A 26440-nucleotide genomic window follows, 5' to 3' on the forward strand; every position below is an offset into this window, starting at 1 on the left:
ACTGGGGTGAGTGGGCTGAGTTTCTTGGTGAACCAGGCATCCATTCCAACCAGACTAGAGGGTGCTGGACCTAAGGCAAGCATCTGAGACTATGAGGCTGTTTGTCTGGAATTCAACAGGCAGGGACGAGTGTAGAACCGTGACTGTAAGAGGCTCCAGTATGGGGGCAAAGAGTGACGACCAGGAGAGGAGAAGGAGGGGCTGATGCAGCACATCTGGATCCTATGTAGCCAGGGTCACTGAGTCCTTCCTAACCTCTGCTTAGGGTCAATTCCCCAACGACTGAATTATCCTGCCTCTTGTTTTCTCTCACTGAGTAGTTTTTACATGCTAGATTCTGGAAGTGCACAAAGATAAATGAAGTTCAAAAATCAATTAAGATCTAAGTGATAAGCAATTAAAATAAGACTTGCTCTTTTGTTGTCCAAAAGCACTGGGAACCTAGAAGCCTTCCTAGCACCTCTTCCTCCTTACATACAATTAATTATTGGTTTTCTCTGCAACTCCTGTTCCTGCTGTTTCTGTTCAGGAGGGTGATGAACAGAGCTGGATTTGGCCCCTTTTAGCAGTTGCAAACCTCATTGACTTCCCTAAGGGTGCATACATTTTTACTGTTAGTGTGTTGTTGATTGACTTGTGGTAGCTGATGTCCACAATAGGACTTGGACCAAATCAGGTCCTTCAGTTTAGCAGACCAAATTACTTTCTCCCTTGTGGTCCCATAGACTTCTTATTCTACACTAAAATGTTCAATTAGCATATTATTGCAATTAGCTGTGTAAAATTCTACCTGGCTGTAATGGTTCTGTCTCTTCAAAGATGCAGATTATATCTTATTCAACTGTTCATCTGATGTAGTTCCAGGCACACTCACAGTGAAGAACAATAAGGAAGTACTGTAATACTCCGGTATCATAAAAAAATACCTATGAACACAGTATGAGATTTCAGTTCTCTGGGAAAGGTCACCTGCATCAATATGGATATTGCAAACCACACTGTTCTTAGTTACACAGTCTTCCATTTGCTTGGCATCCCTGGTCTAGAGGACCAGCACATGTGGATTTCCATCCGATTTTTCCTTTCCTATGCCACTGTCCTGCTTGGAAACAGCCTGCTCATCTTCATTATCATCACAAGGCCTAGTCTCCATGGACCCATGTACCTCTTCCTCTGCATGCTGGCAGGAGCAGACATTGTCCTCTCCACATCCATAGTTCCCCAGGCCTTGGCCATCTTCTGGTTCCATGCTGGGGAGATTGCTCTGGATCGTTGCATCACTCAGCTCTTCTTCAGCCATTCTACCTACATCTCTGAGTCAGGGATCTTGCTGGTGATGGCGTTTGACCGCTACATTGCCATTTGCTACCCCCTGAGGTACACCACTATTCTCACAAACTCTCTGATTGGGAAGATTGGAGTGACCATCTTTCTGAGAAGTTATGGTACAATTTTCCCCATAATATTTCTTCTGAAAAGATTGACTTTCTGCAAAAATAATATTATTCCACATACCTTTTGTGAACACATAGGCTTGGCAAAATATGCTTGTAACAATATCCGGGTAACCAGTTGGTATGGGTTGTTTGTCCTCTTGTCAACAGTGGCCTTAGATGTTGTGTTGATTTTCGTTTCCTATGTGCTGATCCTCCGTGCTATCTTCAGCATGCCCTCCCAGGATGCTCGCCACAAAGCTCTCAACACTTGTGGCTCCCATGTTTGCATCATTATCCTCTTCTATGGGCCTGGGATCTTCACAACTCTTACTCAGAGGTTTGGGCGCCACATCCCACCTCATATCCACATCCTGCTGGCTAATGTCTGCATTTTGGCCCCACCTATGTTGAATCCTATCATTTATGGAATCAAGACCAAGCAAATCCAGGAGCAGGTGGTTCATATCTTGTTTACAAAACATAAGTGAATTTGGGTCAAAAACTCAGAACTCAGATTTTGGAATCAACAGTTATCTATTGAGTGGTATTTGGAACTGGTGGATGGGACAGGTCACCTGACACATGGCTCAGTGAGTTCTGCATCTGGAGCAGCTTTACCAGGGAGGCTGCTTTATGAATAACCTGTGAGAACAGTGACATCCTCTCACATATTGTACTGAGCAGAGTCCTGTGAAGATCTGGGGTAGATAGGGCTGTTCCCAGACATGGTGTTCCTGTGACACTAGCATGAATTTTGGAACTAGACAAAGTGATTGAAAACACTCTGTTGCCTTGGAATTTGCTCCATGGGGTTTCTCAAGCTCTGAGACATTTATGATATCCCTGGGCCACCACATAGAGCATTTCATTCCTTCATGATTTTCGTTTTAGTTAAGTGACTTTCTAGGTCAGTGATTCTTGGGCTCTGCAGTTATTTCTTATTAAAACATTCTTGGACTATGTACATGCATGTAGCTGGGACTGTAAGGTATGTGGTTCCCATTGTGCAGAACAAGCTTGAGGAGCCTGAGTCTGCTGAGTTGTTTTGGGGAAGGATGCTGTGGTTCCTGAAGGGGTGGTGCCTGCTGGGAGAACAACAAAGAAGTCAGGCTGTGTACTTCAGTGATCTTTTAGGGGACATTCAAATTCTTTACATATGCAATTTGGCTTTTTCAGGGGTACTGGGGACCTAGGCTCTGATATGCATCCTTTTTGTCATAAACACTTTATATCCTGATCTCCCTAACCCCTATGTTTATTTGTTGACAAAAAACAACAGCCATATTTGGTATTATGGAAGATAAATTTCATATTTCTTTATGGCTACCAAAATCTTGGGACGCCTGTCTCTCATAATAATGGTTTATCATTTACATATTACCTCTTCATACCATCTCATGTATTTTAAATTGTCTCTGGATTGTTGATAACACTTAATACAATGTCAATGCTGTACAGTTTCTATACTGTATTGTTTAGGGAATAAATAATACATAAATAATGACCAGAATAAAAGGGGTCTGCACATGTCTAGCATGAAAACATGTCCCTCCAAGCATTTCAGGGTCAGATAAAAACTTGGTGCCAGGAATCTCCCAGGAATCTACTAGGATGACCCCAGGTAAGACTCCTAGCAATAGCAGATTTGCATAGCCTGAACTGGCCACCTCCTGGGTGCAGATTGGTACCTAGCCCAATCATTATCAGAGAGGCTTCATCCAGCAACTGATGGGAACAGATGCAGACCCACAGACAAACATTATGTGGAGTTTGATGAATAGTATAGAAGAGGGGGAGAAAGATTGTAAGAGCCAGAGGGGTCAAGGATACCAGGAGAAAACTCACAGAATCAACTGACCTGGGCTCACAGGGGCTCACAGGGGCTCACAGAGATGAAACTGACAACCAGAGAGCCTGCATGGGACTGACCTAGGCACTCTGCATCTATGTGACAGTTGTGTAGCTTGGTTCTCTTGTGGAACTTCTAACAGTGGAAATAGAGGCTGTCTCTGACTCTTTTACTGGCTCTTGGGACCCTACTCCCTATACTGGGTTACCGTGCCCAGCCTTAATACGTGTGGAGGTGCTTAGTTTTACTACAATTTGATGTGCCATGTGTTGTTGATACTCATGGGAGACCTGTCCTTTTCTAAACAGAAATGGAGGAGGAGTGGACTGGGGGGTAGCAACAGAGGGGGGATGGGAGGTAGGGACTGGGAGGAGAGGAGGGAGGGGAAAGTGCTACTGGGATGTAAAATAAATAAATAAAAACATCTCTCCCCCCAAAATACTTTCTATCTGTCATTTGTTGAATCCATTGGCAGAGAATCTACAAATAAGGAGGGCTGACTGTGTACCTAGATACTTTCTAAAATCAAGTTTTGTATATTGACTGTGTCTAACACCTTTTAAAATATGTAAACATTGTGGAATGGCTGTCCTGCTCTCTCTTCTTCACAGAGAACATTTAATACTACATGTGCTTGGAAATCAGTTGTAAATGAAATGTCAGTGGTTTTTGATGTTTTCTCCCTTTTTGTGACTGTTCACCACCAGTCATAAATCTCTGGAAAAGCCACAAAAGGGTTGTGCAGTCCGGGGTGATGAAGTCTGAGAAGCTGAGGAAGGACTCTGTTTCCAAGTTCAGTGCACAGAGCAGCCCTCAGGTGCTAACACAGCAGTTGCAGACCCCACCCAGCTAAGTGAGCTGACTCAGGTTAGACAGCTGGAAGGACAGATGCCTGCTGATGACAGTTACAGCCCAGCTGGTCACCACAGAGGTGTTAGGAACGTCACATGGAGCAAAAGCCTTTTCACTTTCAAGTCAAACTCTGTTTCTGGTCTTCAAACATACAAGCAGACTTTATAATAACGGTGTAATACTGCTTTTGCAGAGGACCTGAGTTCAGTTCTCAGCACCCACTTCATACAGCTCACCACTGCATGTAATTCCAGCTCTAAGGCACCTGTTCCTGCTGCCCTATATAGGAGTCTGCACACATCTGCACAAAAGTACCCTTATTTACACACAGACATAGTTATAATTTAAATATTAATAAAAATAGACTGCAATATTCATTATCTCATAAAACATGACAGAAAGCTAAAGAAGGAGAAATCACGAGAGTAAAAAGAAAATAAATAGCATGGTGGTCAATGTAAACACAAGAAGACTACATACATGAATACATACATATACATACACACACATACATACACACACATATATAATATATAATATTTTATATATATATATAATTTTGTGTGAATATTCCAAAGGAACATTTGAGACTTTGAGGTTAGCAGGCAATTAACATTGTTTTATAAATCCTACCAATAGGAATAATGTCATAATCCCTGAGACAGAAAAATTAGCTGTAAAAAGATGAGAAAACCTATGGAAACACTAACCAATTGAAAGTCAATGTTGCCATATTAATAAAAATAAAATTGGACCTTTATTATATAGTAATCTTTTATATATACTATATATAAAACTTTTATTATGTAGTAATCCCTGAACTACAACATTTCATCCTAAAGGGAGGCTATAAGTCTCAGGGAGTGAACAAAATTTATAATCTCAGTAAAGTCACAAGTCTCAGGAAGTACTCAAAAATAACAACATTCACAAGGTCCCTACCAAGGTTATGTAAATGGTAACCACTACTGGGGAAGAGAGACTCTCCCTTCTGTTAAGCTGCCTTGCAGTCAGTCAGGGAGCTCCAAGGATTCAGCTTTTGTGAGTCATAGCCCATACTGGGTTGGATTTTTGTGTCCTCCATGCTCCCGGTGGTGACCCCATCCTACTCCCAACCTCATTGAACTTGTCCATTTGCCAAGTTGGACTTGAGTAGAGACTTGGGTGGAATCATGTCTTTGCCAGTGATCTATTTGTGGTGAGTAGATGTCTTTTCTCATCTTCCCAGGAGAAGTCACAGAGCAGCTTCAGAAGAAAGACCATGACTAGACTCATAATAAGCATGGTCTGCATTCTCCAGAGAAACATCAGTACTTGACAATCTTCTCACTAAATAGCACAGCCTTAAAAATCCCTTAATATTGTCAGTACTGCTAGGGAGAGTAATCAAACCCAAAGTCATGGTGAAAACTTTGATATATCACCTAATTAAAGGCAATGGTACAATCTACTTCCCTTAAATTTCATTTCCTTACAGAGGAGTAAAATTCCATTGCATACCCATGCCACATTTTCATATGCTTGTTGGTGAACATCTAGGGTGGCTCCACTTCCTTGTTATTATGAATAATACAGCAACAAGAAATATTCATGGAGATGGATGGATCTGGAAAGTATTAAATGAGATGGCCCAGGCTCAGAAAAATAAAATCCTCAGATTCTATACTTGTGCAGATCCTAACTTAATGTTTGCATGTATGCAAATAAGAGGGTGTGAGAGTGGGTGTTGGCTATGAACTCAATAGGGGCCATGGGAGGGTGTTGAGGGAAGAGCAGGACAAAAGTTCTCCTGTGACATGAAAGTGGAGAGGATGGTACAGGGGGTGAGAAGAAAGGGAAAAGCGTAAACAAATTTTGTTTAAAAAATTCCAAGGCTTCTGGTTTGTTTATTTATTTATTTATTTATTTATTTATTTATTTATTTATTTATTTATTCAATGGATGGGTTTTCTGAGTGTGTAAACAAGTGAGTCTCTGTATCTCTATCTGTGGTTGTTTTTTTTTTTTTTTTACTTTTCTTGGGCACTTTCCCTTCTGTTTGTTCGTTTTGCCCTATTATGACGTGTTGTTTTTTGTTTCATCTTATTTTATTTTATCATTGTCCCTTAGAGTCCTGTTTGTGTTCTAAGGAGAGACAGGAAAGTGGTGGATTGGATGGGATGGAATGTGGGGAGGAGCTGAGATGAGCAGAGGGAGAGGAAACCATAATTAGGATATATTATGTAAGAAAAATCTATTTTCAATAAAAAGGAAAAATAAATGAGAAAAAATGCCATAATGAAATCTAGTACCTTGTATGCCAATAAAATAAATGAAAAGTATACAACTCAACCCATGAAAACAACAAGAAAAACAAGGATAATGGCCAGATGGTCATCAACAGAAAATGGAAATGTGGCAGGTATATAGGGCAGACTTTTACTCACTTGTAAAGAAACATGAAATTTGAAGGAAAAATGAATGCATATCTCATTTTCATTATAGGACATAACAAAGTCTTTGACTATTGTTTTGTAGTTAGACAGACATTAACAGCCTTGGAGGGCATTAATGATGGACCTTCTTCATAATCCACTTTGGATGCTATCTCCAATTTCTTTGGTGACACCAAAAAGAAAAAGATTGTAATTGTGTTTCCTTAAGATTTTAAAATGCTGTATGAAAAGGTGGAGGTTTCAGGGCTTGGCTGAGGCCCATTTAAGGGAATGTTACTTCCTCCTACTCAGAGGAGTTTCCACTCAGGGATCTACTCCTGGCCCTGGGTAGAGACATGGATGGTTGAAAGATTAGACCATTACATACCCTTGTCCCCTCAAGATTAATCCAACTCTTCAGAAAGTCTGATTCTTCTATAGACATGCTAAAGAGATGGGCAGACTATTTACAATTTAATGAAATAATGTGGTTATACTTCCCAGAAGCCTCTGTCTTGACTCAGTTGCTTTCATATCTCCACTTCTTGTCTACTTTTTGTAGTTCTTACTCAGATAGATTACCTTTTCCTTTCTCTCTCTCTCTCTGTCTCTCTCTCTCTGTGTGTCTCTCTCTGTCTCTGTCTCTGTACTGTGTCTCTCTGTGTGTCTCTGTCTCTCTCTCTGTCTCTCTCTCTGTCTCTGTCTCTCTCTGTCTCTCTGTCTCTGTCTCTCTCTGTCTCTCTCTGTCTCTCTGTCTCTGTCTCTGTCTCTGTCTCTCTCTCTCTCTCTCTCTCTCTCTCTCTCTCTCTCTCTCTCATATACTGGTGGGCCTTCAGGTGTCATACAGCTGCCTTTATCTGCTTGTTGAGCTTCATTGTTGAACCTGCCTGGCTTCTTGAAACCTGACACAAAAGGCAAGGCTGTCTTTCCTCTCATTCATCCCCCTCCTCCAAGAAGCTGCTCTGATCACAGCTTGCCAAGCTTGTTGATTTACTCTGTTTCTCATGGGCTCCCAGCTTTCTTTTGGAGTTCATTTAAGGATCCCTTGGAGATAGCAATTGAAGTGTTTATTTATTAGAGAGAACACATGTCTACCTCTTCTCCAGAGATGGTGTGGTGTGGGCCAGTTTAAAATGCTGTAATAATGAGACTCTGAATACAAGGGAGGGATTTTGGAAACACAGGTCTAAATTTGATCTCCCTGGTGTGGAAGCTTCCCTTGGGGTCTTCAGGTAAATGCACAAAAACCCCTCTGCTCCCTCTAACATTGAGTCTTGTGTGAATTTCTATCATTCTATGCTGTAGGAATTGCAGTGGAGGCAGGTGAGTTACTTACTGGGGTGAGTGGGCTGAGTTTCTTGGTGAACCAGGCATCCATTCCAACCAGACTAGAGGGTGCTGGACCTAAGGCGAGCATCTGAGACTATGAGGCTGTTTGTCTGGAATTCAACAGGCAGGGACGAGTGTAGAACCGTGACTGTAAGTGGCTCCAGTATGGGGGCAAAGAGTGATGACCGGGAGAGGAGGAGGAGGGGCTGATGCAGTACATCTGGATCCTATGTAGCCAGGGTCACTGAGTCCTTCCTAAGCGCTGCTTAGGGTTAATTTCCCTACGACTGAATTATCCTGCCTCTTGTTTTCTCTCACTGAGTAGTTTTTACATGCTAGATTCTGGAAGTGCACAAAGATAAATGAAGTTCAAAAATCAATTAAGGTCAAACTAAGTGGAAAGCAATTAAAATAAGACTTGCTGTTTTGTTGTCCAAAAGCACTGGGAACCTGGAAGCCTTCCTAGCACCTCTTCCTCCTTACATACAATTAATTATTGGCTTTCTCTGCAACTCCTGTTCCTGCTGTTTCTGTTCAGGAGGGGAATGAACAGAGCTGGATTTGGTCCCTTTTAGCAGTTGCAAACCTCATTGACTTCCCTAAGGGTGCATACATTTTTACTGTTAGTGTGTTGTTGATTGACTTGTGGTATTTGATGTCCACAATAGGACTTGGGCCAAATCAAGTCCTTCAGTTTAGTAGACCAAGTAACTTTCTCCCTTGTGGTCCCATAGACTTTTTATTCTACACTAAAATGTTCAATTAGCATATTATTGCAATTAGGCGTGTAAAATTCTACCTGGCTGTAATGGTTCTGTCTTGTCAAAGATGCAGATTATGCCTTATTCAACTGTTCATCTGATGTAGTTCCAGGCACACTCACAGTGAAGAACAATAAGGAAGTACTGTAATACTCCGGTATCATAAAAAAATACCTATGAACACAGTATGAGATTTCAGTTCTCTGGGAAAGGTCACCTGCATCAATATGGATATTGCAAACCACACTGTTCTTAGTTACACAGTCTTCCATCTGCTGGGCATCCCTGGTCTAGAGGACCAGCACATGTGGATTTCCATCCCCTTCTTCCTTTCCTATGTCACTGCCCTGCTTGGGAACAGCCTGCTCATCTTCATTATCCTCACAAGGCCTAGTCTCCATGGACCCATGTACCTCTTCCTCTGCATGCTGGCAGGAGCAGACATTGTTCTCTCCACATCCACAGTTCCCCAGGCCTTGGCCATCTTCTGGTTCAATGCTGGGGAGATCGCCTTGGATCGTTGCATCACTCAGCTCTTCTTCATCCATTCTACCTACGTCTCTGAGTCAGGGATCTTGCTGGTGATGGCATTTGACCGCTACATTGCCATTTGCTACCCCCTGAGGTACACCACTATTCTCACAAACTCTCTGATTGGGAAGATTGGAGTGACCATCTTTCTGAGAAGTTATGGTACAATTTTCCCCATAATATTCCTTCTTAAAAGAGTAACATTCTGCAGAACCAATATTCTTCCACATACAGCTTGTGAACACACTGGCTTGTCCAAATATGCTTGTAATGGCCTTCAAGTAAATATCTGGTATGGATTTTTTGTTTTAATGTCAACTGTCACTTTAGATGTTGTGCTAATATTTATTTCTTATATGCTGATTCTCCATGCTATCTTCCGCCTCCCTTCCCAAGATGCTCGCCACAAAGCTCTGAATACTTGTGGGTCCCATGTCTGTGTCATCATACTCTTTTATGGTCCTGGGATCTTCTCAACCCTCACAAATCAGTTTGGACACCAGATTTCAGCGGATATCCATGTCCTGCTTGCCAATGTTTGCATTCTGGCTCTACCAATGTTGAATCCCATCATCTATGGCGTCAAGACCAAACAAATCCGAGACCAAGTGACTCATGTCTTGTTTCTGAAAGTAATATGACTTTCAGAAGAGAGACCAAACTGCTGCATCCTCAACATTCTAGTCACATATGAGGTGATCTCTAACAGCCCTGGTAGTTGAGGGGTATTGAGTCCAACTATTTATCTCAATGACTCTCTTTGTGGATAAACTCCACTAGGGGAATTTTGATATGCTTTTCAAGGTCTCAGATCGGTAATGAGATTGGAATACTTCGAGTTTACGATGTACAGATTTGTTACTATATATTCACTGCACATAGTAACGGGTTCTAAAGATACTTTCGATCAAGTATTCATGTACTTTCTCTGTATTCACCCCATTATCTCATGCTCCCTCTTGTTGCCCTTCTCCTAGTTCCACGCTCACCTATTCTTACTTCAACTTTCAGATCACATATGTAGTTACATATGTCGTATGTATGTGATTTCCTGCACCTAAAATCTAGGGCTCACAAATGAGAGTAAAGGAGATGTTTGTCTTTCTGAATATGACTTACTTTGCCTAATATGATCATCTCCAGTTGTATCCAATTCTCTGCAAATGATATGACTTCATCTTTTTTCTGGCTGAATGAAACAATGTGTGTGTATATATACACTGTATTTTTAAATTGATTATTTGTGAATTTCACATCATGAACCCTGTTTTCATCTCCAGTCTTCTCATGTCTGCCCTTCTTCCTCTGTGATCTCCCCACTCCAAGGTGTGTGTGTAGGGAAAGTCCAGTTTGTGTTGTCCATGTATTCCCTGGAGCATGGTCAGATTCCTAGTGTCCAGCCTCCAAAGGAAGGACGAATCTTTCTCCACCTGCATCCATGCCAGAAGTCATCAACTGAGGAGAGCCATGTGGTGGCCAGAGCCAGCTCTCCTGTGTCCATGTCACTGCCTGTGACTATCACCATCCTGTGGGCTGATGAGGTGAGGGGCCAGCTTTCCTGTGCACATGGCTTCAGGCAGCAGACCAGACCATGGGCATCTGCATGGGCTTCCGTGAACATCATCATGGCCTTTGGCAGTATCAGGACCACTGATCCACTCTTGGCTTTCAGCGGTTGCATGGGTTATGAGCATCCTCGGATGGCCTCAGGTGGTTATACATGTCAGTCACATCAGCATGGTGCCCTGAGGCAGCAAATCCCAAGAACATCACCAAGGCGCCAGGCAACAGCATAGACTGCTTATGTCTATAGAGGTCTCAGGCCTGGTGCAGCAGCATGGGTCACCGTTACTAACTTGGTCTCTGGTGGCATTGAGGTCCACAGTGGTCCTTCAAGGAGGTCCAATCCAGAAAGTGAACTTTTCCTCATTTCGGGTCTCTTGTTGCCTAGAGCCACGGGGTTCCTGTGGCCAGGCGGTAGGTTCGGGGGCTGAGTCTGAGTCTGCTTAAGCTCCAGGCTGTCATACACCATCCAGCCGACCCCACGGGGTAAGGACAACAAGTAGATTTCAGCCCTCCCTCTTACCTGCCACTTCTATCAGATATCCAGTTCTGCCTCTCTCTATAGCACACATCACTCCATTTTTTTCTGTCTTTCCTACCTCTCCATCATGTATTTGTTCTTTGTAGTGGTGCCTACCACCCCTACTGCCGTCCGGGGCCTCAGGAGGCAGGCAGGGGAGGCCACACAGCATTTTCTTTATCCATCATCTGTTGATGGGCTCCTGGGCCAATTCCATTAGCTTGGTGTTTTTTGGAGCTCTGTCTTCTGACCCTGACCTCCAATATTCTTAGTCTTTCTTTATTATTTTTGTGTTTCTTTGAATCACACTTGGGCTACATTTTCCTACCCTGTGTTTACTTTTTGCTAATGATCTTCACCTCTGTCTAATACACTGGTCAACCAAAACATTGAGTCTTATTTTTTAATTCAATGATTGAATTTAAAAATTGTTAAATTTTAATTTATCTTTACAGAAAAAAAATGTGCAGAAAGTAGGAAATTTGCATGTACTTCTCTTCTCCCTTTCTTCAGTTTTTCCTATTACTAACATCTTGCATTGATGTGATACATTTATTAGGATTGATGATAAATACTGGTATATTATTGCTAATAAAATTCATAGTTTCCATTGTCAGGCTTTGTTGATAGCCTATGTTGACAGTAATTTTATTTATATTATTCTGATCTCTATGAATTTGGTGCTTAACTGGGTTCATATTAATGTGAGATTAGCCAGATAACAGAAGAAAAGACTTTAATGGATTTGATCGTGGTCAAAAGAAAATTGTAATGATGAATGTCTTCTGAGTCTAAATTGAAGAATATAAACGACAATATACCGGTGAACTCACAGTAGCTGCAGTTACCTACATGAATCCTGTACAAGATCAAACCAGTCAACATTCCAGCATGGATGGGAAGGCTCCCTTGAGGATCCTCCTCTAGCTCGGGAGCTAGTGACAGTTGATGCCTGCTGAACGAGGGCGAGCCATTTTTCTTTTAGGGTGTGGACACGGATATGTTGTCCATGGTCCCTAGCATGGGTGGCCCACAGCCATGAGGTAGTAATTGGATTAGAAGACTATGTACAAAAAAGAAGAGGACATGTTTGGGGTGGTCTAGGGGTGACTGGGAGGGGACAATTAAAGTAGATATGATAAAGATATGTTGTATACATATATGAAAATGTCAAAGATAAATAGAAATATTCTTAAAAATTATAAATCACTAATCAGGAGGCCTTCCCCTTTCTGAACAGAAACAAAGGAGGAGGGGATGGGGGGCAGAGGAAGGTGGGAGGAGGGGAGGGGAGGAGAGGAAGGAGAGGAAACAGTGGTCAGGATGAAAAGTAAATGAGTAAGTTTAACTAATAAAAAAAACCACTAAACAGAGCTGGGTGTGGTGGCGCATGCCTTTGATCCCAACACTCGAGAGGCAGAGGCAGGCGTGTCTCTGTGAGTTGGAGGCCAGCCTGGTCTACAGAGTGAGTTCCAGGACAGGCTCCAAAGCTACACAGAGAAACCCTGTCTCGAAAAACTGAAAAAACAAAACAAAATGAAAAAAACAAAAACAAAAAACCCAAAAAACCTAAACCACTAAACAGAATATAAATCACACAGAGTGGCTGATAGTTTAGGAGGAAAATACCAATGTTAATGGAATATGATCTTAGTGAGGTTAATATAATATGTGTAGCTGGCATATATGTGAGCAACCAATCGTGACTAGACAGTAGGATGTCTGGAATTAGTGAATCTGGAAGTAGAAGAGTGATAAAATTATGGAAATGAGTACCTAGAATAGAGTGGCGAGAAATACAGAGCTGAGGAGGAAGCAGAATTGAGAGTATGTGCAGTGACGCATGGATAAAAAAATGTGTTGTACACACATACAGAGAATATTATTCAGCCTTAAAAACAAGGGAATCCTGTCCTGTGCAACAGCATGCCTGAACCTGAAGGTATTACGATAAGTGAAACAAGCCAGATAGGAGAAAACGTAATGCATGACAAATACCTGTGGACTCTAAAGCAGCCAGTTTCACAGAAGCAGGGAGTAGAATGGTGGTTGTCCAGTAGAGGGAGGGCAAGTGTGGCAGATATTCAAAGGGCTCAACACTTCACTTATGGGAGATGGATATGATTTGGAAATCCAGTGTTCAGGGATGTGTTGATAGTACACTTGAAACTTGCTGAGATCGTAGACCTCCCCACAAAGCCAAACCCAAGGGAATTATGTGAGGCAATGAGCATTTTGACTAGCTTTATTATGGTGGCCATTTCAGTGTATATATAGTATACCTCAAATACACACGTTTTTAATTTGTCAGTTATTCTTCAGTAAGTTTTAGGCAAAAAGAACAGAGAGAAGAACTTGTTGTCTACTTGTACACTGAACTGTTTATACAAGAGTGCCAACATCTTGCATGTATTTGTGAAGGAATAGAGCAGGTCTGTCACCAGCACTGAGGTGGAGAAAGACGATACCAGTCCCATACAAGCAGCAATTTCAGCAAGGAAGTCAGTAAGAATTAATCTGGAAACAGCTCAGGAAGTAGTTTGCAGTAGAAATCACCTTAAGTGATTTCATCTCTTAAAAGTTTCATTAAGTCTCACCAATTTAAATAAATTGCACCAAAATATCCATAGATGAAAGACTTCACTAGATGATTTTTCTTTTCATATTTTCCTTATTGACTTCATTTCTCTGTGATATAAATTCCATGAAAGCATTTGTCTTCTCCATTCCTGTATTTTGAAGTGACTGGCGTGGAGTAGATTTCCAGTGGGATTATTTTTATTTACTTCAAAAAGATTTCTAATATGTATTAAAATATGAGATTTTCAGTCAGTAATAAGATAAAGTTCATGGAAGTAAAAACATTTCTGCTACAGTTTCCTTCTTTGGAGCAGTACATATTTAACTCAAATAACTCAGAGTGCACAGAGATATTAATATGCTGGGCTGGTGATGGTTCAGTGAGCACAAAGAATTTGATCCCACAGTGGAAGGAGAGACTCAGATTGTAAAAGTTATACTCGGACCTACACACATGCTCCATGACTTACATGTGCACAGTTACACACACACAAATCATATACTGCCTCTCCACCAAACCAAAACCCAAAGGAACAGTGTGTCACACAGAAACAAAAAATTAAAATCCTATGTAAATAAATTCATCAGAGAACACTGTTAACAGAACAAACTAGAAGCTATGTAAATGTGTGAAACGGGAGATTAGAAAACAAAGAGGTACATGGGAAGGTACATAAGGAGGAAAGGGAATGGAGAAATGACATAATTATATTATAATCTCAAAAATTACAACAATTGAGAAAAGGCATCATGGCATGTCAACAGTGAAGAATATTCAGTCACTCGTTATTTTTTCAAGAAATATTTATAACTCTTCATGTGGTATTGTGCTAAGCTGGAGACAGGTGCAGCTATAATAGAACCATGTGGTGGAATTGTGCTGGATTTTGGTTTCCTGATACACCAGTAGGGCTTACCCATTCCTGTCACAAAACAACAGAAGTGAGATGATGGATATTCAATTTCTTCCCTATGGTGACCATTTGACTCTATGTATCCAAGAGCATCATGCTCGGCACCTTAAAGATACACAACGAAATCTAATTAAAAAATAAGCATGATTCCCCAAAGCAGGGAAAAGCAAGAAGTTATGTGGTTGCACATTTATTACCACAGATAGTCAGGTATGCTGGGTAGACAGTATACAATATGAATTCTCCAAAATTCCCCCAAAAGCTGGGAGGGTTATCAATGGAAATGTTTTATTGATAATCACTAGATGCTGACATTAGATCAATAGTTCTATAGACACAACAATATCAACACACTTTAAATGGACTTGATTTTATTTGACAGTTTGTTATGATAATGTCTGTCAACATAGCACTAAGTCGATGTTGGTTGAGTGGGTGAAACAAACAAACAAACAAACAAACAAATGTTTGAAAAAGACAGGCAGGATTCCAATGCTTAAAGTGTTTCTTTGCCTTTTAGATGTCAGGATCTAAGAGAATCATGTGGAATGAACTTTGGGGCCCTCCAGAAGGCTTCTAGCCAAATTCCTGTCCCCTGACCAAATTATCTCATCCAACCTCATGGAAGCCCTCAAGAATGCTCTTCACTATGGGCTTCCAGTGTTCACACTATCAAAGAGTTAATAGAGGCTTTATAGTTATATTCTTGCTGTAGAGGAGATCCTAGGGGAGAAGAAAGTCACCTGGATTAGCTCATGGTCCCTGGGGATGCTCAGAGAAAGAATAATTTGTTGCATGGTTCCTCCCACAGAGTGGCACACTGGCCATGGTCGAGTCTTCTGCCATGTGGACACTCTGGGATAAAGACCGAGCATGACTCCAGGTAGAGCCTGAAGGTTGTGACGGACAATCTGTGATGAGGAGGACACATGTTGGTATTACTCACCAGAGCCTGGTGTTTTTGTGGGCCCCCACCCCTGCCATGGATGTGAACTATGAGAGTCTGAGTGAGTGTGATGATGAAGGAGATGGGGAACAAAGTGATGGACTGCCTTACTCATCTGGGCATCCGGTAGAGTCTGTGTTTGGAATTTTCTATCTGAGAACAGTCAGAGGACAGTCCAGCTGTTTCTGCAGAAGCTTTTGGACTTAGTGGAAACATATATGCAATGAGAAATGAGGCACCTTCTTTTTGAACTCTAAACTCATCTCTTTTGTGACTCTGGAGAATTCCATTCCCGTCTGAAGTCTGGATACATAGTAACATACCCAAGGTTATCCTAGAGCAGCAGGCTTGGAGATTTGTCCTTTGAGGGCCCAGAACTGTAGTTTAGGTTTTCAATATGAATTAATAAATTCTACTCTACAAAAAGCCTCCTCAAATAAGTAAGATTAACTACATTTTAAAAACATTTAAAATTATTGCTTGGTGGTTTCATACACTTAAACAATGAATTTGACTCATCACCACCCCCATTTTTCTCTCTCATCTCCCTCCTTCTCCCACTGAGACCCTTCTTTGTGAACCTTTCTCTGCTTTCAGGCCTTCGGTTTGTGTGTGACCCATGGAGTTTAATTAGTTTCCTGCCTGAGTGTGGGCGAAGAGTTATTTATTGCATTCTTATGCAGTGCTAGGGGGAAGAGGCTGTCTTTAGTCTTATGATCCTCATGTCCCTTGTGACTACATCTTGGATTTCATACTCATGGTTCTTTTAATACACAAATAAGGTGATTTAATAAAAAATGAGGTAGATAATATGTAAATAATCAAATGGCTATGTTCAATATAATTTTACTTTTTAAGAGCAGAAGGTGGGTAGGACTTGGCTCCAGCCTGCAGTTTGATGACCCCTGGAAAAAAACCTCCCAGTCAGCATTTATAGTTTTGTTTTTGTGTTTTTTAGAGGAGGTCTGGCTCTGTCGTCTAAGCTGGCTTTGAATTCTCAACCCTCCCAGCACTTTATTTCGCATCTCTGTCTCAAACTTGTGCGGTTCAAAGTGGAACTGAAGAAGCAGGCAGTTTGCTCCATGATTTACCTGCTTCGAGAGCCCTCTTTTCTGGTAAACGTAGGTAGAGGCTGGAGGCAGGGGTAAAAAGGGAGTACTCTCTCCGACTCACAGCTCCCAGAGGATGCTCCCTGATGAGAGGAAAGCCAGAATGCTGAATGAGGATGGACTGACATGACTCATGTAAGTCATCACACAGGTAATTTATGATGTGTGTGAGAGTGAGCTTCATGTAGTTAATGATGGTCTGGCAGTTCCTCCATGTCTGCGAAAGCTTAGGTGTGCCTGTGTAGTGTCACAGTGAAGGGCTGTTGGTGTGAATTGTGAAAATGTGTGTCAGTGTATACATCTTGATCAGAACTTGTGTGAATGAACAAGTTGAATGATGGTGACTATAAAAATGAATGTCGTGAAAATGTATGTGTGTGTGTGTGTGTGTGTGTGCGCGCATCTATGTATGTAGCTGGCAGGGATGAAACTGAACACAGAAGACTCTAATGCTTGCATTATTTTTTCCTATACCAACTGTCAGATGCATCTCTGAAGTTGTAGCATAGATAGAGTTGTTGGAGAATGGGCTGCAAGTCCTCAAAATATGGTTTGGGTAATCAACATAAGGGGATGAAGGCTTGAAATATTTTTATTGTGTGGTATTTATTAATTTGGTGTGCATATGTATGTAGTTATGCACATGCCATGTAGAGGTCAGAGGATAGCTTGTGGGAGTCAGTTCTCTCCTTGCACTGTGTGGATTCTAGGGATTGAAGCCATGTCTTCAGGCTTGGCGGCAGGTTTCTTTATGCACTGAGTCAGTTTGCTGGCCCAAAGAAGGTTTTTAAATGTAAAGGAAGCTTGATGCTACCTAAACATGGATTCAAATATTAGCCTCCCTACTAACAGATTGTTTGAATAAATTATCTGTTTAATTTTCAGTTTCTTGTACAAATTTGTGATAGTTTCAATTTCATAGGTTTGGTGTGAGGTTTAGAAATAAGAAACATATTTAATATTAAGGTATTTAATGATTACTATTATAAAATTAAGAAGCATAACTGATAGAGATCGGAGATTCCAGATAGACACATGAAAGGTGACATGAGTTTTGGCAATTGTGACGCAGCAGATGAGTCTAGAGAATGCCGTTCAGCGCAGTGTCTGGGTTGCAGGGGGACAGCGATGGGTGAGTGTGAGGAGGGAGGTCTGAGGGCAGGAGGGGACAAACCTCGCTTTTGTGAAATGGAAGGGGGATGAGACATTTGAACATGTGTGCACAGCTGGATCAGTCACCAGAGAGGGAGGGGTTGACATCTCTGGAGTGATGGGTTAATGTGGAGGGGTGAAGAGAGGGTTGGGGTCCGGCCCACAGGTGGGGTCAGCCCCGAAGAGGAGGAAGAGGGAAAAGAAGACTATGTGCAAATCAACTTGTAGGTGCCAAGTGCGGGTGGAGGAGGTGAGGGACTCTAACGGCAGTTTCCTCTGTGAACTAGGAGTCAGAATGTTCTAATTGCCTGATTAATTGAGGCGAGGTGGGTTAGGACAGACAGGAACTGATTCAAGTCTGTTCTGGAGATCTGGATTTCAGCCTCCCATTTGGACAACCTGGTGGCCTTTGCTCTGTTTGTTCTCTCAGTAAAATGGGAAGGCCACCGCAGTGGCCTTGGAGTGTGGTGACTGAGACCTGAAGACCTGGGCACAGTCAGCCCTAACTGATCTTTGTTCATTCCATTCATCTCTTCTCTATGCATCTTACACAACACTGCAAGAGAGAGCTGCTTAAAATGCATTTTTCTTTTTTCTTTCTTTTCTTTTTCGAGACAGGGTTTCTCTGTGTAACAACCCTGTGTCACTGCCTGGGGTGGGGGGCAGCCCCCAAGCAGCACAGGGTTCGAAGGGAAATCCACAGAGTCGGCACAAACTCGACTTTTTGTCTGAGGGGGTGAGGGAAAAAGACACTCACCCCACTCCCTTGATGGTTTCCTTCAGACTTTTTCTTTATTCTTCTTTATTTTCCTGCTGATTTCATTCTCTCATTCTCGATGTTTTCCTTCTAACTCTATCTTTCTTCTTCTTCCCTTCTAGTTCTTTCTAGCTCCCTCATTCCTGATGTTTTCCTTCTAGCTCATTTTAACTCTGTCATTCTCAATGTTTTCCTTCTGACTCTCATTCTTGATGTTTTCCTTCTAGCCCATTTTAACTCTAACTCTTTTTCTTACAGCTTATATACCCCCAACAAAATCTTTCAGGCAATATAGGAATTACAATGTGGTTACATTATGTTTTTCAAATGAATGATTACAATGAATACAAAACAAACAGTAAAAAAACTAGCATGTTTCCCATATCCCTTACATGATTAAACATTTTATTTAATACAGATGAAAAACAAGTCATTCCAAGAACCTACATACATTCATACCCAAGTAGCTTGTTATAGATTAACTGTGTGGGCAAACAAGATATTCTTCTCAGTTAGGTCTTTTACTGGCAGGCTACATTTTTCAGTTACAAAAGGAAGGGTCAATTACTTTATTACTTATCTTGAAAGGTAACCTTATAAGGAATCTTAAAGGAATCACAAACCTAAACTTTTATATATGAAAAAGAATCAGTCAGCGCTACTTTAAATCTTTAGGGTGCATACCTCCTCATGAATAGTTTTTTTTTTTATATCAGGAGATTGAAGGCAGAAATGGGTATAAGGAATTGATCATTGCCTTTGGTCACCAACCAATCCTAGCAAGAAAATGACTAACGTCAGCAAGTAATAATGAGGCTGCTTTGTTCTTGTTCCCTGACCTTAAAGAGTTCCACATTCAACTATGTGACTTTCTAAAACTTTAGATTATCTTCTTGTGTTTTTCACCTCAAAGCTCCTTAATGAAAACATCTTAGTCTAACTTTAAATTATTTTCAAAGCATTGTTTCAGCTATCATGTGCTCTGAAACTTATGAACACATCTCCCAACATTAAGGTTAAAAGAATTTAAGCTAGCTGGGCTACTGGTACTCAACTGTTTTTCTTAATCATTAACCTAAGCCAGTCTATATGATTCTTCAATAGAAATTCATGTGTTCTAGCTGTGTGATACTTCCTTATATTTATTTTTATTTATCAAAACTCTGTAAAAACTAACATTATTATTATCTATTAGACAGTACAGCTTAGGAAGAAATCACCCTCATAATAATTCATAGGTAAAAATACCTAGTAGAATGGGATGTTTCCATGACAAAAACACACTACTTTAGAGGCAGTGAGGATCTTCCCACACCCATTCACACCATGCCAGATACCAGAGACAGATGGCAGCAGCAAACATGTGAAGACACAGCAGAAGCAAAAGACATTCCAGGGTCTGTGGTCTCAGGGACTTGCCTGTCTGAGATTGGCCCATCAGAGAGTTTTCTCCTGGTGGGCTGACACCTTGAACTTCAGTTGCCACCTGCTGCTCCTCTGACATGTCCACTGGCAACCCTGGCTGTCCTGAAACTTGATTTGTAGACCAGGCTGGCCTTGAACTTACAGAGATTCGTCTACCTCTGCCTCCTGAGTGCTGAGATTAAAGGTATGTGCCACCATTATCCAGCCTCCTAAAGAAGGCAGGAGATGGGAAGCTTAGATGGGCAGTATTTATTGACTATAAAATGGTAAAAATTCCTGTCAGAAATGTCTGTTGAAATGTTGAAAGACTGGCATTTAGCTCAGTGGTAAAGTACCTGCCTAGAATGTATGAGGCTTTTGGTTCCACCACCAGCACTAGTACCAGCACCAGCACTGCATCACCACCACCACCACCACCACCACCACCACCACCACCACCACCACCACAACCACCACCACATGCAGCTTGAAAGAAACAAGGATAGATTAGACTTTGCCAGACTGTAGTTCAGTAGTAGAGCACTTGCCTAGTGTGCACAAAGGCCCTGGGTTTGATTACTAACGGCATAGTGAGAAAAAAAGGAGAGGGCTTCATTTGCAAGAAGAGGCTGGCAATAGTGGGAAACAAATATGTATGAATAGGATGAGAGTGTCTAGGAAACAAGTCTGATAACTCTCGTAGGCATCACCATGCAGTTCTCCGGCCGTCATAGATGCCTGCAGTCCAGGCAGAGGTCTCCAGCAATAGCCTGAGATGAGCACAAACCTTGCTCCCTTGATGTCCTCTCTGGACTCTGAGCTCCATTTTCAAAAGCTCTTTCAGTCTTTTCTTGCAACTTCCTTTTATTTTCCCAGGAAAGATTCTTCAGTGGCTCTTTCTACACCAATATAAATTCTAAAGCCTTAGAACAGTGTGCCCTTCCTACTGGCTCCTCCCTCCCTCCTCACTATTATTTTCTACCATGTAATTTTCTCTAGTCCCCAAGTCCTTTGAGATGTCTTTAATGTTGCTCATGCTCTTCTGTTATCACACTTCTTTACTTGGCAAGCTCTTACTTACTCTTCCAGCTTAAGGTCATGAAACATTTCTAGAAAGCTTTTTCTGAACTCTTTCCAAAGCTTCACAGGTTAGGCTTTTCCTTATATGGTGCTTGGATTATGTAAGTAGACATTGTACTTGATTTTCTGCCTCTTTCTCGAACTGGTCCTCAAGCACCCATCCCTTGAGCAAAGCCGACGCTCAGCTGACCAGCTGACTTGCTAGGCAACTCAGTTGCTACTTTTCCTTTGAGAAGTCATATTCCATGGGAATTGTAGTCTGCTCTTCATGGCTTGTAGCTCTTTAGAACAGCCCATGTCTAAGACCTGTGGCCTTTTAGACTCTGGTGCTTTGTCTTAAAGATGATCTACCCCATCTTTCCCCCAAATTCAAGTGATTAAAGAGAAACCTAGGGCGGGGCAGCAACTTAGTGTGATCTATGTGATCTATCTATCTATGTGGTAGATAGAATGTCAAGGATTTATCCACATCTCCTCACCAAGAGATCTGTCATGAGGTCACCACAATTCCTGATCAGAATGCTTTTTGCCATTCTATCCAGTGAAAAATGACCTGTGTTGTCCTCCTCAACCCCATTCAGGTTTTTGGGAAGAGGGAGCTGACTGTCATATCCTATACTCCAATGTACAAATGACCTGGCCTGGGCATGGCAACTTTTAACTACACAGGAACCAGTCATTCACTCTTTATTCTGCTGGGCATCCCTGGCCTGGAAGACCAACACACATGGATCTCTCTCCCCTTCTTCATTTCCTACCTGGTTGCACTCTTTGGAAACAGCATTCTCATCCTTGTCATCATCACCGAACGCAGCCTCCATGAACCCATGTACCTCTTCCTCTGCATGCTGGCTGTGGCTGACCTCATCCTGTCTACTACCACTGTACCCAAGGCTCTGGCCATATTCTGGTTTCACGCTGGAGCGATTTCCCTTGATGGATGCGTCACTCAAATCTTCTTCATCCATGCCACCTTCATTGCCGAATCGGGGATTCTGTTGTCCATGGCGTTCGACCGCTATGTGGCCATCTGTGACCCACTGCACGACAGCACAGTGCTTAGTCACATGGCGATCATTAGGATCGGCTTGGCTGTGGTCCTGAGAAGCTTCTGTGTGATTCTCCCAGATGTGTTCCTGGTGAAACGGCTGCCTTTCTGCCGCAGCAACGTGCTGCCGCACACCTACTGTGAGCACATGGCTGTTGCTAAATTTGCCTGCGCTGATATTCGTGTCAATGTTTGGTATGGCTTGTCTGTCCTCCTCTCCACTGTAGTGCTCGATGCCTTGCTCATCTTGGTCTCCTACAGTCTCATTCTTTACGCAGTCTTCCGCCTTCCCTCCAGAGGAGCCCGGCAGAAGGCGCTGGGCACATGTGGGTCCCACCTTGGTGTCATTTCCATGTTTTACCTGCCTGGCATTTTTACCATAATTACCCAGAGGTTTGGGCACCGCGTTCCTCTCCATACCCACATTCTGCTGGCCAACGTCTGCATGTTGGCCCCTCCCATGCTGAATCCCATCATCTATGGGATCAAAACCAGGCAGATTCGTGAGCGTGTGCTTAGTACTTTGGCTTCACAGTGGAAACTCTGCTAAGTTGGATGAATTAAGTGGCATATTTACCACACAGACCTTTACTATCTACTTTACAAAGACTGAAGAATGAATCAAGACTTCCATGGAGAGTGTACAAAGTGACTTGCCCTGACTTTCAAAGTCACTTTGTCATGTGATCAAAGAAGGATAGTGTTTAGGAAGCATGGACTTTTGGGTCAGGATTGAATTCTGACTTTGTGGATGATGATAATGGTGGTGGTGGTGGTGGTGCTGCTGCTGCTGATAGTGATATGTTGGACCTTGGGCAAATTACTCATTTTCACAGAAACTCTTCTTAGGATATGTTTGGGACATCTTTAAAAGAGGGATGCCCATACCAAAGTAACTAAAAGAACAAGACAATTTTACTTACAATGAATTTTACTAGTGCACCCGAATGAAAACATTCACATTGAATCTAGATTAATGTAATTGTGTACATATATTTAATTTCACTAGAAATGCATTTAATTTGGAAATTTTATGTAGTATGTAGTTTGATGCAATAGAAAGCCATTCTGTGGGGTTTGTATGTGCACACCCACTTATCTTAGTTGGGAAGATGACTCTATGAATATCTTGCATAGAAGAAAGCATCAGGTTTATTATTAATTTTTTTGCAAAGTGATAGGTACATTCCTCTTATTTATTAATTATTGACTTTGATATTAGAGGTCTTTGTAGATTGACTTAAGACCTGAATTAAAACATTGTAAACATTGCAGCTTAATAAATGTTTATTGTAAAAGCATCACATTTTAGTTTGAATCAAATATGCAATCTCATTACAGTCTTCATATTTTTTATTGTTCTCTAATTATATCTCTATCATTAGGCTGTGACATGACTGACCTATAAACATGATTTTTGTTACATATAATGCAGAATAAATTGTAATTATATTTTAAAATTTCTTCCTTTTTTCTTTAGTATGCTTGAAATTTATATACATTACTTTTTTCTACTCTCACTTTAAAATTATTTCTTTGAGAGTTTCATACAATTTTAATCATATTTACCCCTTCTCCTCACACCTTCCAAATCCATGCCCTTTTTCCTATCCTATTCTGTGTCCTCCTCCTTCAAAACCCACCAAGTGCTGTTTATGTTACCCATACACTCTTGGAGATATGGCTTTCACAGGGGGTGGTCTACCCATTAGGGCCCATACCCTTAAAGAAAACTGGCTGTCCTCCTGGCAGCTACCAACTGCCAAAAGCTCCTCAGGTAGGGTTGGGACTTTGTGCCCACCTCTCCCCGTGCTGGATTTTGTCTGGCTGGAGCCAGCCCAGACATAATGGTCCTTTAATATTTTTGTGTCTGTTCATTTGAAAGGTGGTGTCAGAATGAAAGATGCAAACAGACTTTCTTTGACTTTAGGCGACAATATTAATCAGAATTGGAGCTAGTGCGCGGAGATCTTTCATTTCTCAAGGTAACTTTCATGCGTCAGGTAGTGAGTGAGATCGTCTGGTATGGCACGGGGTTCAGATAATGAGGAACTGAAAATTATGTCACTGTAATCGTTCCCTCCCACCAGCACGAAAATAAAAAGATACAGATTACATTTGTAGTGTCAACCCCAAGACAGAAAATGAAGAAGAAAGATCAATTTTATAGTTAATGCTTCAATTTTTTTAATGTTTTTCCATGAACAGGACACACTCTGTTCCTCCTTCAGCCTACCAGCTGAGCCTTTAGTTGACTTTGCTAATGTATCTTCAGCTCCATGATGATGTCCTCATGCCTGAAGACTCAGACTTGGGTCTGTTCTGCTCTTTGAATTTTCCCTTCCGAGGATCTCCTTTCTGTCTAGTGTTAAGATAGGCTGTTACTCCTCTCTAGAAGTATCTCTTACCAATGAACTCCTTTTAACTTATTGACATCTTTGTACAATATCTGAATTTTCATGGGATACATAGGCAATTTGCTGAGGACAATTAGATTCTGTTTCAGAATGAGAACATAGGAGTTTGGCCTGGCTTATCTTAAATGCACTGACAAAATCATCTAACTCAAAGCCCATTTTATAATAAATGTTGATTATTTCAGAAAAGTCTTTGGATACTTAAAGTAAAAATCACAATGGTTATATGGGTGTGTTTTTGCACACTGTAAAATAAAAGTAATGGTGAAAGGAAACCATCATAACCAAGGGACCATTTATATACTCCTAGGAGTCTTTACCCCAAATAGTCTTAGAATATGTACACATCTTCATAAAGATATAAAAATTGAAATTCATTGCATACAGCATATATATGTGGAATCAAGATGTCAGGCAAGGTTATTTCAGTGGGAAGAAATTGTATAAGATTTCAAAGAAATTCTGGCTGATAATGTTCACTCTGATCTTTGAGGTAATATAGTAGCCACTTTTATGTTTTATATTTTTATAAGTGTATTTATAAAGAAGATGTTTATGTTTTTAATAGCCACAAGTTGGAAATTACTTCTGGATCATCAATAATAGAATAAATAAACTGTTGTATACCCAAACAATGAGCTATGAATAGCAATGAAAATGAATGGTGTAGCTGAAGTTTTCCTAGTCCTGCCTGGCCCATGGTCAAGACAAATCTCTCTCACCCATCAGTCCCGCAGCCAAGTAAACACAGAGAGACTTATATTACTTATAAACTGTATGGCCGTGGCAGGCTTCTTGCTATCTAGTTCTTATATCTTGAATTAACCCATTTCTATTAATCTATAAGTTGCCATGTGGCTTGTGGCTTACCGGTATCTTAACATTTGCTTTTCATGGCGGTGGCTGGCAGCATCTCCTGTCTCAGCCTTCCACTTCCCAGAATTCTCCTCTCTCTTTGTCCCACCTATACTTCCTGCCTGGCTACTTTATTTATTAACCAATCAGAGCAATTTATTAACCAATCAGAGCAACACATTCACAGAATATAGAACATCCCACAGCAGAATGGACTGCACTAGCAATAAAAGGGATGAATCTTAGGTGTGGGTGAGCCAGCTCCAAAAGTTGTGAGCATGGGAGAGCTCTCCACATTTCTCATCTGTTTTGTGGCAACATGAGTAGGGGAATGATGCCCTTCCCCAACCCAGCAATGTCTGGGGCAGGTGGGAGAGCTGGCCCTGTGGTCATAAGAGCAGGAGAACTCTCCCTGACCCCTACCAGCTACAACACTTGGGAGAGTAGGCCCTGTTCTGTGCCAGGACAGCACAATAGAGCCAACCCTGTTAGCGCAGGAGTGGGTGAGCCAGTCCCAAACGTTGTGAGCATGGGAGAGATGTCATCATTACCCATATGTCTTGTGGTGACATAGGCAGGGGAGAGTTGCCCTCCCCCCTCCCTGTGCATCAGCATCTGGGTGGGAGAGCTGGCCCTGTGGTCGTAAGAGTGGGAGAACCAACCCTGTTAGTACAGGTGTGGGTGAGCCAGCCCTGAAGTTGTAAGCATGGTAGAGCTGTCCCCATTTCACATCTGGTGGACCAACCCTACAGCTGCCCAGGCCCAGACCCAAGGTAATGACTTGGCCCACCCCATAATCCATCCCATCTATGAACTGCTGGAGCATGTGAAGGGACCTGACCTGCAGACCCAAAGCTTCAGGATCTCCACAACACAGGGCAACAACAGGATATCCAGGAGGAACCCTAGTGAGGGCCCAGCAT

General features: G+C 41.7%; 3 protein-coding genes across 3 annotated transcripts; all 3 read left to right on the top strand.

Moving 5' to 3' along the window:
• Positions 1–716: 716 nt before the first annotated feature.
• On the top strand, positions 717–2514 carry LOC102922213 (olfactory receptor 52B4-like). Its single transcript, XM_076565951.1, has one exon. The coding sequence runs from the start codon at positions 980–982 to the stop codon at positions 1922–1924; it is 945 nt and encodes a 314-aa protein (XP_076422066.1). The 5' UTR covers positions 717–979; the 3' UTR covers positions 1925–2514.
• A 6354-nt stretch (positions 2515–8868) lies between these two features.
• LOC102907184 (olfactory receptor 52B4-like) lies at positions 8869–9813 on the top strand. Its single transcript, XM_042277683.2, has one exon. It carries the CDS (start codon positions 8869–8871, stop codon positions 9811–9813), a length of 945 nt encoding a protein of 314 aa, XP_042133617.2.
• Positions 9814–16418: 6605 nt separating this feature from the next.
• Positions 16419–25579, top strand: LOC102922832 (olfactory receptor 52B4-like). The gene is made up of 2 exons (XM_076565957.1): positions 16419–16939; positions 21779–25579. The coding sequence occupies exon 2, from the start codon at positions 21845–21847 to the stop codon at positions 22793–22795; it is 951 nt and encodes a 316-aa protein (XP_076422072.1). The 5' UTR covers positions 16419–16939; positions 21779–21844; the 3' UTR covers positions 22796–25579.
• The last annotated feature ends 861 nt before the right edge of the window (positions 25580–26440 follow it).

The sequence above is a fragment of the Peromyscus maniculatus genome, chromosome 1 (genome assembly GCF_049852395.1).
Source record: "Peromyscus maniculatus bairdii isolate BWxNUB_F1_BW_parent chromosome 1, HU_Pman_BW_mat_3.1, whole genome shotgun sequence".
In the NCBI taxonomy this organism is placed as follows: domain Eukaryota; kingdom Metazoa; phylum Chordata; class Mammalia; order Rodentia; family Cricetidae; genus Peromyscus; species Peromyscus maniculatus.

Coding starts and splice junctions, on each gene's coding strand:
- LOC102922213 (XM_076565951.1), top strand. CDS start 980: ATGGATATTGCAAACCACACTGTTCTTAGTTACACAGTCTTCCATTTG.
- LOC102907184 (XM_042277683.2), top strand. CDS start 8,869: ATGGATATTGCAAACCACACTGTTCTTAGTTACACAGTCTTCCATCTG.
- LOC102922832 (XM_076565957.1), top strand. CDS start 21,845: ATGGCAACTTTTAACTACACAGGAACCAGTCATTCACTCTTTATTCTG.